The 12,743-nt window shown below is 37.6% G+C and overlaps 1 protein-coding gene across 2 annotated transcripts; it reads left to right on the top strand.

The window, feature by feature from the left end:
• Nucleotides 1–3,274: 3,274 nt before the first annotated feature.
• On the top strand, nt 3,275–11,848 carry LOC121755577 (presequence protease 1, chloroplastic/mitochondrial-like). 2 transcript variants are annotated; one of them, XM_042150896.1, is made up of 19 exons: nt 3,276–3,647; nt 3,723–3,906; nt 4,882–5,056; nt 5,148–5,280; nt 5,414–5,484; nt 5,698–5,781; nt 6,362–6,452; nt 6,561–7,081; nt 7,161–7,325; nt 7,393–7,611; nt 7,697–7,824; nt 8,256–8,445; nt 8,755–8,838; nt 8,919–9,016; nt 9,365–9,629; nt 9,738–9,900; nt 9,984–10,164; nt 10,709–10,780; nt 11,374–11,848. In XM_042150896.1, exons 1-19 carry the CDS (start codon nt 3,377–3,379, stop codon nt 11,513–11,515), a joined length of 3,237 nt encoding a protein of 1,078 aa, XP_042006830.1. In that variant the 5' UTR covers nt 3,276–3,376; the 3' UTR covers nt 11,516–11,848. The 2 variants fall into 2 exon arrangements, with proteins under 2 accessions (XP_042006829.1, XP_042006830.1); XM_042150895.1 differs by having other exon boundaries at nt 3,275–3,647; nt 6,362–7,081.
• The last annotated feature ends 895 nt before the right edge of the window (nt 11,849–12,743 follow it).

Here is a 12,743-nt window from a genome sequence, read left to right as displayed (position 1 = left end):
TGGGGCGCGGTCGCCGTGCTGGAGCTAGATCCACCTTCATCATCGGCCCAATCGGTGACACTTCCACCTTCGTGTTCGACTATCATGTTGTGCAAGATTATGCACGCATGCATGACATCGGCAATGACTTCCTTGAACCAGAGACGCGCCAGCCCTTTCACTATTGCCCACTGTGATTGGAGCACACCAAATGCCCGCTCCACATCCTTCCGCGCCGCCTCTTGCTTTTGCGCAATAAAACTCTCTTCTCACCCATTGGGCAACTGATCGTCTTCAGAAAAACAGGCCACCTTGGGTATATGCCATCGGCCAAGTAGTACCCCATGTGATATTGCTGCCTGTTGGCAGTGAACTCGATGGACGGGCCGTTGCCGTTGCCATTGCATTGCTCGGTGAAGAGGGTGGATGAGTTGAGGACGTTGATGTCGTTGTTCGACCCCGCTACACCAAAGTAAGCATGCCAGATCCAGAGTCGATAGTCAGCGACGGCTTCGAGGATCATCGTCGTGTGGCTGCCATTGTATCCACTAGTAAATTGGCCTCTCCACGCCCTCAGACAATTCTTCCACTCCCAGTGCATACAGTCGATGCTCCCTAGCATCCCCGGAAAGCCGTGCGCCGTCTCGTGCATCTTCATCAGGCCCTAGCAATCCACAGCAGTCAGCTTTCGCAAATATGTGTCGCTGTAAGCCTCCACAACTCCCCTACAAAATCTCTTCAGGCACTCGCGGCCAGTTGTCTCCCTGACATGAAGGTACTCGTCGAACATGTCCGCCGTGGTGCGTAGGCCAACTGCCGGAGTGCAACCGTGCACTTCTGCAACGGCGTAAGTCCGGGTCTACCGAGGCCATCTTCCCGATACTGGAAGTATTCATCACGTGACTCCAACGTCTGGACAATGCTGAGAAAAAGATAACAATGCATTCTAAACCGCCGGTGAAAAACAGTCGGGCCCCACCGTGATTGCTCGGCAAAATAGTCTGCAAATAGACGTTCGTGAGCTACGGCGTGTTCGCGGCGGACAAATGTCCGACGTCGAATAGGCCTGGGGATATGCTCCGCCGCCTCCTCCTCGCGCTACATTTCGGCTAAGCAATCCGCCATTGCGTCATTGACGGCATCGAATAAGGCTCGCGTCAAGGTCCGTCTAACGCCCTCCGAGGTACTCCAGTCGTCGTGGTGGTTCATTTTTATTTGTGAGATATTATCGAAATATCCGTATGGAATGTGAGAGATGAGAGAAATGTTCGTATGAAAAATAGAATGACAAACGAGGTTTAAATAGATAAAAATTTGAAAAAAAATGAAAATGCGTTGCATCGTCCGCGCCATCGTCCGCGTCGCCCACAATGGGCGGACGATGCCTTATCGTCCGCGGACGATCTATAGGGCGCGGACGATGCATCGGGCATCGTCCGCGCACCCACAGTGGGCGGACGATGGCGCGCCCGAGGCATCGGGGGGCCTATCGTCCGCCCCATTGCGGATGCTCTTATTCACCAAATATGGGCCTACAAGCCCATACATATAAAACCTTAGAGTAATTTTAGGAATAGTGATCTCTAAAATTATAAATTTTCATCAAATTTAGTATTTTTCACAAAGTTTAACATTAGTCTAAAATATCACAAACTTTATATTTTGTTTGTTATTTCCATGACAAGTTAATTACCATATCCAACTAACTTCCGTGCATTTTTTATCCTATTTGCCTCTACTAAATAACATGGTTTGCTACTTAGTTTTTTATCCTAATTATCATGAACTTAAAAATTAATCTAAAATATTATAAATATTTTACGGTTGCCCACGTATAATAATAAGATTTTTGCTGAAAATGTCTTATTTGAGTTGGGTTGGGAAATAACAAATAAAATATAAAGTTTGTGATATTTTATTAGACAAATTTTACAATTTGTAGGAAATACTAAAATTTGGCCAAAATTCATGATTTCAATATTCCTAATATTTATAAACAATGATAGAATAATTTAGAAATAATATTAAGATAGTACTGAACTGTTAAAAATATATTAATATTTAGATAATATATTGTTATATGTCGACTTTAATACACAAATTTATTCAAACACAAGAACAATAAAATTATATACATACAGAAATACTAGGTCTGCTTTATGTAAGTATTATGTGAGCACCACTGTAATCCATAGAGACCGTATTAGTACTGTTTGGTGTATATATGTATTTCAATTTTATATTTTATAAATTTTATTAAATTTACAAATCTTAGTAAAATTCTTAAATGGATTTACATTGCTAGCTGAAATAATATGCTAGTAGTTGCCTAGTTGGAAACGGAATACATACATATGTGTGGGTAATAATTTGTTTGGGAGTTTAACTGTTGAACAAAATTTAAATTTAATAAATAAGGCCGAGAAGCAACCAAATCGTCTAATATTGGCCAGAAAAATTGGTGGCAATTCTAGAACAAATAAAACTTTGAAAATAACAGTAACACTCCTTGTCGCTATGTAAAAATTAACTAAATAAGTGAATAATTTTTTAAAACATTATGTATAATATAATATTGCAATTTAAGATTCTTTTTAGATAGTATGATAAATTAACCTGATAACGGTTTCACGTTGATATTATTATTTTAAGATTAACTTGTGCGTTTCCTTAACTTGCTAACTCATCAACGTAGTATATTAAAAATGTCAATACGATCACATTAAAATATCAACACATATTTGTGTTGACATTTAAATATCTATGTCAACATAATATATTAAAATATAAATTTAAGTTTATGTTACATTTAAATATTATCATATTAACATTTTTAATACATTACCTTACTGAGTTAGTAAGTTAACAATTTAAGAAAAATTAGCAACGGATGACAGCAGGCCCTGGTATTTATTTATTCCCTCAGTCTCATATAACATGTTCATATATGTTTTTCTGATTTGTCTTGATTAAATTCACATCGTTCTACAATAAAATTTTATCTTTTCTGTAGTTAAACAACAATTTTTTATTCCACTCGGCTTAATTTATTACACCACCAATTCCACAAATTCAAGGAAGTGGGCAAACGAATATTTGAATTATAAATAATAAATTTTCAGACTTCTTATTCCCCAAGAAAGCACCACAAATTTCTGATATTTATCATTTTCCATATAATTCATATTATAAATTATAACTAAATAAAAGTAGTAGAATTTCACAGTTCTTATTGCCCAAGAAAGTAAGTCAAATTTCTGATATTTATCATTTTATAATTTACTACGCTTAACACAGGAGATAGAGAGTACTCATATCATTTCATTTCTTCTCATCTTCTATTTGAGCTCTCAGCATCTCAATTCTCCGCCGTTTTCCCCCTTTTCTCAGACCTTCAATGGAGCGAGCGGTGCTCCTCCGTTCATTCTCCTCTTCATCCCCCGCCTCCTCCGTGCTCGCCTCAACCAGATTCTTCTCCCGCTCCGCTCACCGCCTTGCGCGCCTCCCTAGACGACACCGTCTGCTCCCCGCCGCCCACCGCGGCTCCCTCCTCGGGCGGCACATCGGTCTCATCTCACCGGCCTGCCGTCCTTCTATTCACCTGAAAGGACAGTTCTGCCCCCTCTCTGTACGCGCCGTTGCTACCTCGTCCGCCCAGCCTTCGTCTGGTAACTAGCGATTAATCCGTGAAATCTAAAGGAAGTTTGATGCTCTAGCTGATTTTTTTGTTCCAATATTTGCAGATACTTTGGGAGCGGACGATGAAGTGGCGGAGAAGCTCGGCTTTGAGAAAGTAACGGAGGAATTTATTGATGAGTGTAAGTCTAGAGCTGTGCTGTATAAGCACAAGAAGACTGGCGCTGAGATCATGTCTGTTTCCAACGACGACGAGAACAAAGTATTCGGCATTGTTTTCCGCACTCCTCCGTAAGCCTTCAATTCATGCGATTATGACTTTGTTATCTCATTCCTGCCGAGTGATTGTTCAGTAAAACGTTGTTAATTTATACTCCATATATCTTGCGTCATAGGAAGTTTCCAATTATTTTATGTTCCAATCCTCTACAAAAGTGCTTTGGATTGTGTGTGATAGCTCTTACTTAGTTACATGTACCGAACTGGAAATGGAAGAAAAATAAGCAGTATAACTTTTGCCTATAATATTTGTTTAAGTTCAGATAAATACATCTGTATGTGGATAGAACATAGAAGAGTACTGGAATCTGATACTGCACACTTTATGGTTGCTACTGAATAGTAGTGGCTCATTAGAGGTTAGGATAGTCATGTAATCGTGATGAACTGGTTTTTTTAATTAATATCTAATAAGTAGAATGAACAGGAAAGATACATGTAAAACTCAGTGGGAGACTTTCATGATGAAGGCAACAAATGCAGAGTTATGCTGCAGTTAGTTACACCCAATGATTATCCGTTTTATCAAATCTCGAGGACTTCATTAAAAAAAGGAGGACAAGGTGTTGTTGGGTTTACTTAAAAGCATGTGTAGGTGGATTTGGTTATAAAGAAATAGAACCATGTTTGAGGTTAATGAAGAAATGTTGGAGGATGTGTGGTATGGTGGCTTGGTACTTTTTGAATCATCAAAAGTTTGAGGGTCTATTATTATTATCTTTTGGTCCAGAGTTAGCTAGATACTGGAGCTGCATAATTAATATGACGCTCTCATTAGTTTGGGACTGACTATTCCCCTTGTACTGTTTTACTTCTTCTAATAACATTTCATCTTCCTTCCACCTCATAATAAAGGGAAACTATTGAGAAATGCTTTAGCAAGCAGTCTTTTAAATTACATCTTCTCACCAAACTAATTTTCCATTTATCTTTATCCTTAATAAGGATCACTGAATTAGGTATCTACTTGTCAATTTGTTGATGCAGAAAGGATTCGACGGGAATTCCTCACATTCTAGAGCACAGTGTGCTATGTGGTTCGAGAAAGTATCCTTTGAAAGAGCCTTTTGTTGAGTTGTTGAAAGGGAGCTTGCATACATTTCTGAATGCTTTCACATATCCTGATAGGACTTGCTACCCTGTTGCTTCCACAAATACAAAGGTCTGGACCCTTTATCCTTTTAAGACACATAATAATTTTCTCAAACTCAAAGGCCTATATAAACGAGCATATGATTCTTATTTGCGTGCAGGATTTTTATAACTTAGTAGATGTGTACCTAGATGCAGTCTTTTTCCCCAAATGTGTTGAAGATGTTAAAACATTTCAACAAGAAGGTTGGCATTATGAACTGAATGACCCTTCAGAGGACATCACTTATAAAGGTCAGTGTTTACTTCTAACAATTTAACTATCCTCTAATACTGTCTAAGTACAATGTTCCTTGTACGATCATTCATGTATAGCATGCAGATCCATGGCATCCTGATTTTATTATTTGATAATGGTATATTCCAGGTGTTGTTTTCAATGAGATGAAAGGTGTCTATTCTCAGCCAGATAGCATACTAGGCCGAGCTTCCCAACAGGTAAACTTCCCGAGATCGGGGATTCAATTGTCCGTGAATTTATTATAGTGAAAGTTTGTGGACCATATTGTCAATTCAGCTTATGTGTCATATACTCATAGATAAATTAATTAAAAGCAGTTGTTTGATGCTGATATTAGCTACTTATAAATTCTGTTCTTGAGCACATATTGTATTGATGGGTTTTTTTTAACTGTGATTGTTTTTCAACAGGCCCTTTTTCCTGATAATACATATGGTGTTGATAGTGGCGGTGATCCACAAGTTATTCCTAATTTAACTTTTGAGGAATTCAAGGTCGGTTTCCCATCAATTGACATATAATGATAGTTTTGATGGCTATGTATATACTTCTATTTTAGTACAACTGCAAGCCTTTCGTCTGAGATACGATTTTCAGGCTACATTGTGTTCCAAATAGGGAATAATAAATGGCTGGAAGTAATATGTTGAAAGTAACCAGTCTTTGCTCTCCTATCTTTCTGTTGTAGGATTTTTATGAAATGTATGTATGCATGATTTTCTTCTGTTGAATTCCGGAGTCTCTGCAGTTATCTTTTCACATTCGGATTATTTTGGCTTGATAATCTGAAGAAATTTTTTTACATCATATCCTGTTTAGGACTTTATGTTGATATTGATGTAGTTTACGTGGGCCTTAGTCATTAACCAATGCTTGTTTGTTGATGTTAACAGTGCACTTATTTATGGAAATTCTACTAGTACTCAGCCATTTAGTATTATGCATGTTATTGTAATACACCATCAACTTTCATTATATCTAGAATTTTACTGGCTACAGAACAAGTATGATTTCCTAATACTTATTTTACTCTAATCCAAAGTGTTTCTTTGTTTTTGTGTTGACTATGTACAGGAGTTCCACCGTAAATACTATCATCCTAGCAATGCGAGGATATGGTTTTATGGAGATGATGATGCAAATGAAAGGCTATGCATTTTAAGCGGTATGCATATATCCTTCTGTGTGATTATTGGTGTATTTCTATTTAATCGTTTATGGAAACCTTGCGTAAAACTTATTGCGCCTCGTCTTTTTCCCCATACTTTTGCAGAATATCTAGACATGTTTGAAGCGAACTCAGCTCCTGAGGAATCAAAAGTGAACTATCAGAAACTGTTTGCGGAGCCGGTTAGAATTGTTGAGAAATATCCTGCTACTGATGGGGATGACATGAAAAAGAAGCACATGGTGTGCCTTAATTGGCTCCTCTCAGAAAAGCCTCTAGACTTAGAAACAGAGCTAGCCCTGGGATTTTTGGACCATTTAATGACTGGAACTCCTGCTTCTCCTTTGAGAAAAATCCTGCTAGAGAGTGGTCTAGGGGATGCAATTGTTGGTGGTGGTATTGAAGATGAGCTTCTTCAGCCTCAGTTTAGTCTTGGGCTGAAAGGTGTATCAGAAGATGACATTCATAAAGTAGAAGAATTAATCTTGAATACACTAAGAAAGCTGGCAGATGAAGGCTTCCCTTCTGAAGCTGTGGAAGCATCAATGAATACAATTGAGTTCTCTCTAAGAGAAAACAATACTGGATCATTTCCTCGTGGCCTAGCGCTCATGCTTCGCTCCATGGTAAGTAGGAATTTGTTTTCTATTATTATTCTTCATCCTTCAAGTTGGAAATAGTCTTATAAGTTTTTTTATCTGACAGGGGAAGTGGATTTATGACATGGATCCGTTTGTGCCATTAAAGTATCAAGAACCTTTACAGGCATTGAAAGTTAGAATAGCCGAGGAAGGCTCAAAAGCAATATTTGCTCCCTTAATAGAAAAATTCATTTTGAATAACCCACATCGTGTAACTATTGAAATGCAGGTAGATGTTGCTACTTTTGATGTTGGTAATTGACACTTTTGAAATACTAACTCACAGTCATTGGCAGCCTGATCCAGAGATGGCTTCGCGTGATGAAGCAGCTGAAAAAGAAAATCTGGAAAAGGTGAAAGCTAGAATGACCGAAGAGGATCTTGCTGAACTAGCTCGTGCGACTCACGAACTTAAGTTGAAACAGGAGACTCCAGATCCACCAGAAGCTCTGAAATGTGTACCGAGCCTCTCTTTAAAAGATATTCCTAAAAAGCCTATACAAATTCCTACCGAGGTGAGCAGATGCTGTAAATTGTAATTCTATAAAAATAACTGTTCAATTCTTCTTAAATCTTACTATAAGATCAATTCTTATATAGGTGGGCGATATCAATGGGGTAAAGGTGTTGCAGCATGACCTTTTCACAAATGATGTTCTATATGCTGAAATTGTATTCAATATGAGTGCATTGAAGCAAGAGCTTCTTCCATTGGTACCATTATTCTGGTGAGACAGCAACCAGTACTCTTTCTTTTGGAACTTAGTGGTTCTAGTCATGAGAGCTGAATGTCATAAACTGCAAGTTGTCTTGTTTTAGTATATTGAAGATATGACCGAGGAAAAATCATATTCCTTCAGATCAAATAAAAGAATACATATCTGAGTCTCTGACATTAGATTTGAAATCTACAAATTCTAGTCAGATTAATACCTGGTAAATGTTATTCCCCCCATCCTTTAAAAATAGCAACTATTTCTGTATCCACCACTACTATACTACATTGGTCTGTCAACCTCCTGTTACAAAATATAGTTGTGTATTCAATATTTAAAGTTTCATGATATTTAAATGTCCCAGTTGTAAAATTGATGATGTCAATTGATTAATAGTCTCATGGCAACTCTGTTTGCATCAAATTAATTTGTTATGTCAACAGCCAATCTTTGCTGGAAATGGGTACCAAAGACTTGGACTTCGTACAGCTGAACCAGTTAATTGGAAGAAAAACTGGTGGGATATCTGTATATCCTTTCACGTCATCAGTCCGAGGGAAAGAGGACCCATGCAGCCGTATAATTGTCCGAGGCAAAGCCATGTCTGATCGTGCTGAAGATTTGTTTAATTTGGTAAAATACTCATAATCGTTCTTTGATGAGTTATTCATAACTGATGAAGCATATGAATTGATTATCCTCATGAACGTCACTAATCAAGTTGTTAGCAAGGTGGTTTATTATTTGAATGAGAATCAGAAAGAAAAAATAGGCTGCTTGTAACTTGTCTGAGTTCGACTCTCAATATGTTTAGATCCTATTTCACTTTATTAGGAAGAAACTAATTATTCAAATTGAAAAGTTAGTATTGGGTTTCTCAGAACTGTCCTTTTCTTGAACTGCTGGAGATGATTAATGAAGTTGTGAATTTGTTAATCATAGGTCAACTGTGTTATGCAAGATGTTGAATTAACAGACCAAAAGCGTTTTAAGCAGTTTGTTTCCCAAAGCAAAGCAAGAATGGAGGTATTTTTCAAATCTAGTGAAATAAGAGTATTATGTTTTTTAACCTTAATACATTGCTAACTGTTGATTACATTTTTCAGAACCGATTAAGAGGCAGTGGACATGGCATTGCAGCTGCAAGAATGGATGGAAAGCTCAATGTTGCTGGTTGGATCTCTGAGCAAATGGGTGGTGTCAGGTTGGTCATCAGGAGCCTAACTCTAACATATGTTTTGCAGTTTCAGGAATTTGAAAATGTTTTTACTTTCAAAATATGATAGAGAATTTGCACTCACTATTTCAGGAATATACTTTCAAAATATGATAAAGAAGTTTGTCTTGCTATTTGCTATTTTCACAATAATTTTCAGCTATAATATCTACGAGTACTTTTTATTGGGTTATTTCTGTTGGCATGGCGCTTCTGCCAGATGTCCTATTTTGTTTTGAAGCTGTAAAATAAAAGCCTTCGTACTCCAATACTGCCATTTCCCTTAGTTTCGTTGGCCCCAAATTCCCAATCATGGATTACGTATTTTGATTGCAGTTACCTGGAATTTTTACGAGCTCTTGAAAGTAAAGTTGATGACGACTGGCCTGGAATAGCTTCTTCTCTTGAGGAGATACGAAGAACGCTGTTTACGAAAAATGACTGCCTAGTAAATCTTACAGCTGATGGACAAAATCTTAAGAACACAGAGAAGTATGTTGGTAAATTTCTTGATATGCTTCCTAGCAGCTCTCCAGTTGGGTCAATGGCTTGGAATGCTAGACTCCCTCCCACAAATGAAGCTATTGTGATACCGACTCAGGTTGGTTGATGATAAATTTTTGGTTTTGCTTGTTTGTCTCTATTTGCTCAAAACACAAGTACTCAACTGGGAAAATTAACTTAACCATGTACTAATATCTATACACAGGTAAACTATGTAGGAAAAGCAGCAAACCTTTTTGAGACTGGCTATCAACTTAAAGGTAGTGCATATGTCATCTCAAAATACATAAGCAATACATGGCTGTGGGACCGTGTGCGAGTCAGTGGTGGAGCTTATGGAGGGTTTTGTGATTTTGACACTCACTCAGGTGCAACCGATACAGCCCAACTGTTAGTAGTACTTATGCCTTGCTTACTTCCTATTTTCCTAACCATGGGAGTCTTTGTTCAGGTGTCTTCTCATTCTTATCATATAGAGATCCCAATTTATTGAAGACACTTGATATCTATGATGGAACAAGCAACTTTCTCAGAGGACTTGAAATGGATGATGATGCTCTCACTAAGGCAATTATTGGGACTATTGGGGATGTTGATTCCTATCAGCTACCTGATGCCAAGGGATATAGTAGGTAAGAAAATTATTGGACTTGACTTTGGTTAAGCATCATTTTGTGTGTGAGAATATGCCTGAGATTTGAAGTCTTGTGAACATATGTTCCTTGTTGACATAATTAAAATTTACGCATGCACTTCCCATAAACATTGGGAGAAATTATAACCTCAAAAAGGTAAGTTGTTTGGGTGCACATTTATTCTAGGATATGGGAACCAAGTTAACTTGGAACTTTTGCATTTACACAATATTCTCTCTGACACTTGAGGCACCCACTGAGTTTTTTTTTTCCTGAGAAATCAAAGTCGTTTTCTTGAAAACAAGTTTGACCACTAGTGTTCAGCATTTCTTCAACCCTGCTTTGTTGCAATTGCACTTCTCGCAATGCTGTATGATGTTGGCTACATGTTGAAATTTTTTAAGCTTTGTGGTGGGGGTTGGCAGCTGGGTTCGTGCATGTGTGTGTTTTCTTTCGATTACCTATCCATATTTATGCAAAATGTCAAATGCAACATATTATTAGAGGGAATGTAATCGATACTTTTTTATTTTATGTTCAGTTTGATGAGGTACTTGTTAGGAGTCACCGAGGAAGAGAGGCAGATTAGAAGAGAAGAAATTTTGTCAATGAGGTACTTCTATTTCTCTGGCTATATATCAACCATATGTACAATATCTCTGAATTTCTTTGTCCACATTTTAATTGGAAATGACCCTCATGAACCTTTTAATTTCTGTAAAACTGGCTGTGATGTCCAACCATGAAATAATGAAGGGTGTCAAATCCCAAAACTGCCAACAAGAAGCTTCTACCTTTCAATAGTCAACTTGCCCATTTAATAGTCACTGCAAACAACCTTTTGTGATCATGGGACTGTTTTGTTGTTGACATTTCCCTAGAAAACTGCAATTTGAAAGGTTTGATACATATCTATCCATTTAAAAGCAGTAAACTTGATGTAGCCATAACTTTATGTCGCTGGGTGAGTAAGAACTTAATTCTTCTTGCTACCTGTTTCACAAGTCAATTGTCTTCTTACCATGAACACTCCCTTTCACCATCTCAATCACGTTATGAGCTGATACTTGGCTTGAAGCTCCTATTTGTAAATTTGTAATCATCTATGTCACATTCACTGTATTTCTCTTTCCTCATTACTCAGTAGAGAAAACGAGCTAAAGGTTGTAGGCATGTTTTGTTAACCATTTTTTCCCATCTCTGTAGGTTGAATGACTTCAAAGAGTTTGCTGATGTTATCGAGGCAGTTAAGGACAAAGGTGTCTCGGTTGCTGTTGCATCCTCTGATGATGTTGATGCTGCTCACAAGACATGCCCCGACTTCTTCCAAGTGAAGAAAGCTCTCTAAGATCTTAAAGTGAGTGTCGAGAAATTCACGTAAGGCACCCTTTTCTTGCACTCGCTTCCCCCATGATATTGGTCAGCCATACAAATGAAAAGGAGTTATTCTACGTGGCTTTTTCGAAAAAAAAAATCAGATTACTATCATCCAGGCTTTGAGCGCTGTCAAATGGAAGCTGGAGTTCGTTCCATTACAAATACAGATAACAAAAGATGTTGAATCTGTTTGAACAGTATTTCCCAGAGCCATTTGTGCCCCACCTAGATGATGCCACTTTGATATATAACATTTACATTACATTCCCTCAATTCAAATTAAGGAATGCAATCTTAAGAAAAATATCGCCTCAGTTTTATTTTGTTTTTGTTCTCATTTTTATAACTTCAAAGAATGTTAGGTTCCGATGCCCATTTCTGAAGTGCGAATATTCAACGTCTTGCGCTTGTGGTTGCATCTCTCTCTACCAGCCTACCAGGTAAGTTGCTCGTACATGAATCCAAGTTTCTATTTCACCTCTAACCTAATTTTGTGGGTTCACGTTATCAATGCACGTCGCGCGTGGCTTACATTTATAAAGCGAAACACAAAATGTAGTAACAATGTAACATAAAGCATCAGAGTGAGAGTTTAGAAGTGTCTGGTTTGCAGGTATATAACTCATAAAAGTTAATATCCTAATATCGAAAATAAAGGAGAAGCACGAGGTAAAAATTGAATAGGGAAAAGCTGCAGATGAGCATGAGTGTCGTCCGATTTATAAATGATGCGATGCAGCAGTGGCGAAATTGGCCGCCCTCACCAAATTCGGTGTTAGGGTATTCATAACGCTGAATACTAAAAAGTTTACCACTTACATTATTTATGTGCTTTTGACCACTATCTACATACTAAAATTTTCACTTATACGAGTATTATTTATGAATCCTTTCAAATTTTCTTATTTTGTTTACTTTTTTAGTTATTTATTTCAATTAAATTGATTTATGAAAAGCTGTTGGGTAGTTAATTTTTTTTTTAATCTGATTTTTGGATTAACAATAATATTTTAGAAATAATACTTGGCACCCTGAGATTAAGCGAAGGTGAATGGCGTAGTAGGCGTGCTCAAGCACGAGGCAGCGTGCTTGCTGGTGCTCAATAAAGGTCACCGTATGGGTTTGTTGTTATGTTGTTACAAAACTGATTTGCTGATGACTGTCACAAGTCACATCCATTCAAATATATTTTGCGTGTC

The sequence above is a fragment of the Salvia splendens genome, chromosome 11 (genome assembly GCF_004379255.2).
Source record: "Salvia splendens isolate huo1 chromosome 11, SspV2, whole genome shotgun sequence".
NCBI classification, from domain to species: Eukaryota; Viridiplantae; Streptophyta; class Magnoliopsida; order Lamiales; family Lamiaceae; genus Salvia; species Salvia splendens.
Note: the sequence above shows the minus strand (reverse complement) of the source record. Positions and strands in the feature narration are given on the sequence as shown.

Excerpts from the sequence above, each read along its gene's own strand:
- LOC121755577 (XM_042150895.1), top strand. The coding sequence starts at position 3,377 with ATGGAGCGAGCGGTGCTCCTCCGTTCATTCTCCTCTTCATCCCCCGCC. Across the intron at positions 7,825-8,255 it reads CCATTGGTACCATTATTCTG|CCAATCTTTGCTGGAAATGG; the intron begins GTGAGACAGCAA and ends TTATGTCAACAG. Across the intron at positions 10,781-11,373 it reads GAAGAAATTTTGTCAATGAG|GTTGAATGACTTCAAAGAGT; the intron begins GTACTTCTATTT and ends CCATCTCTGTAG.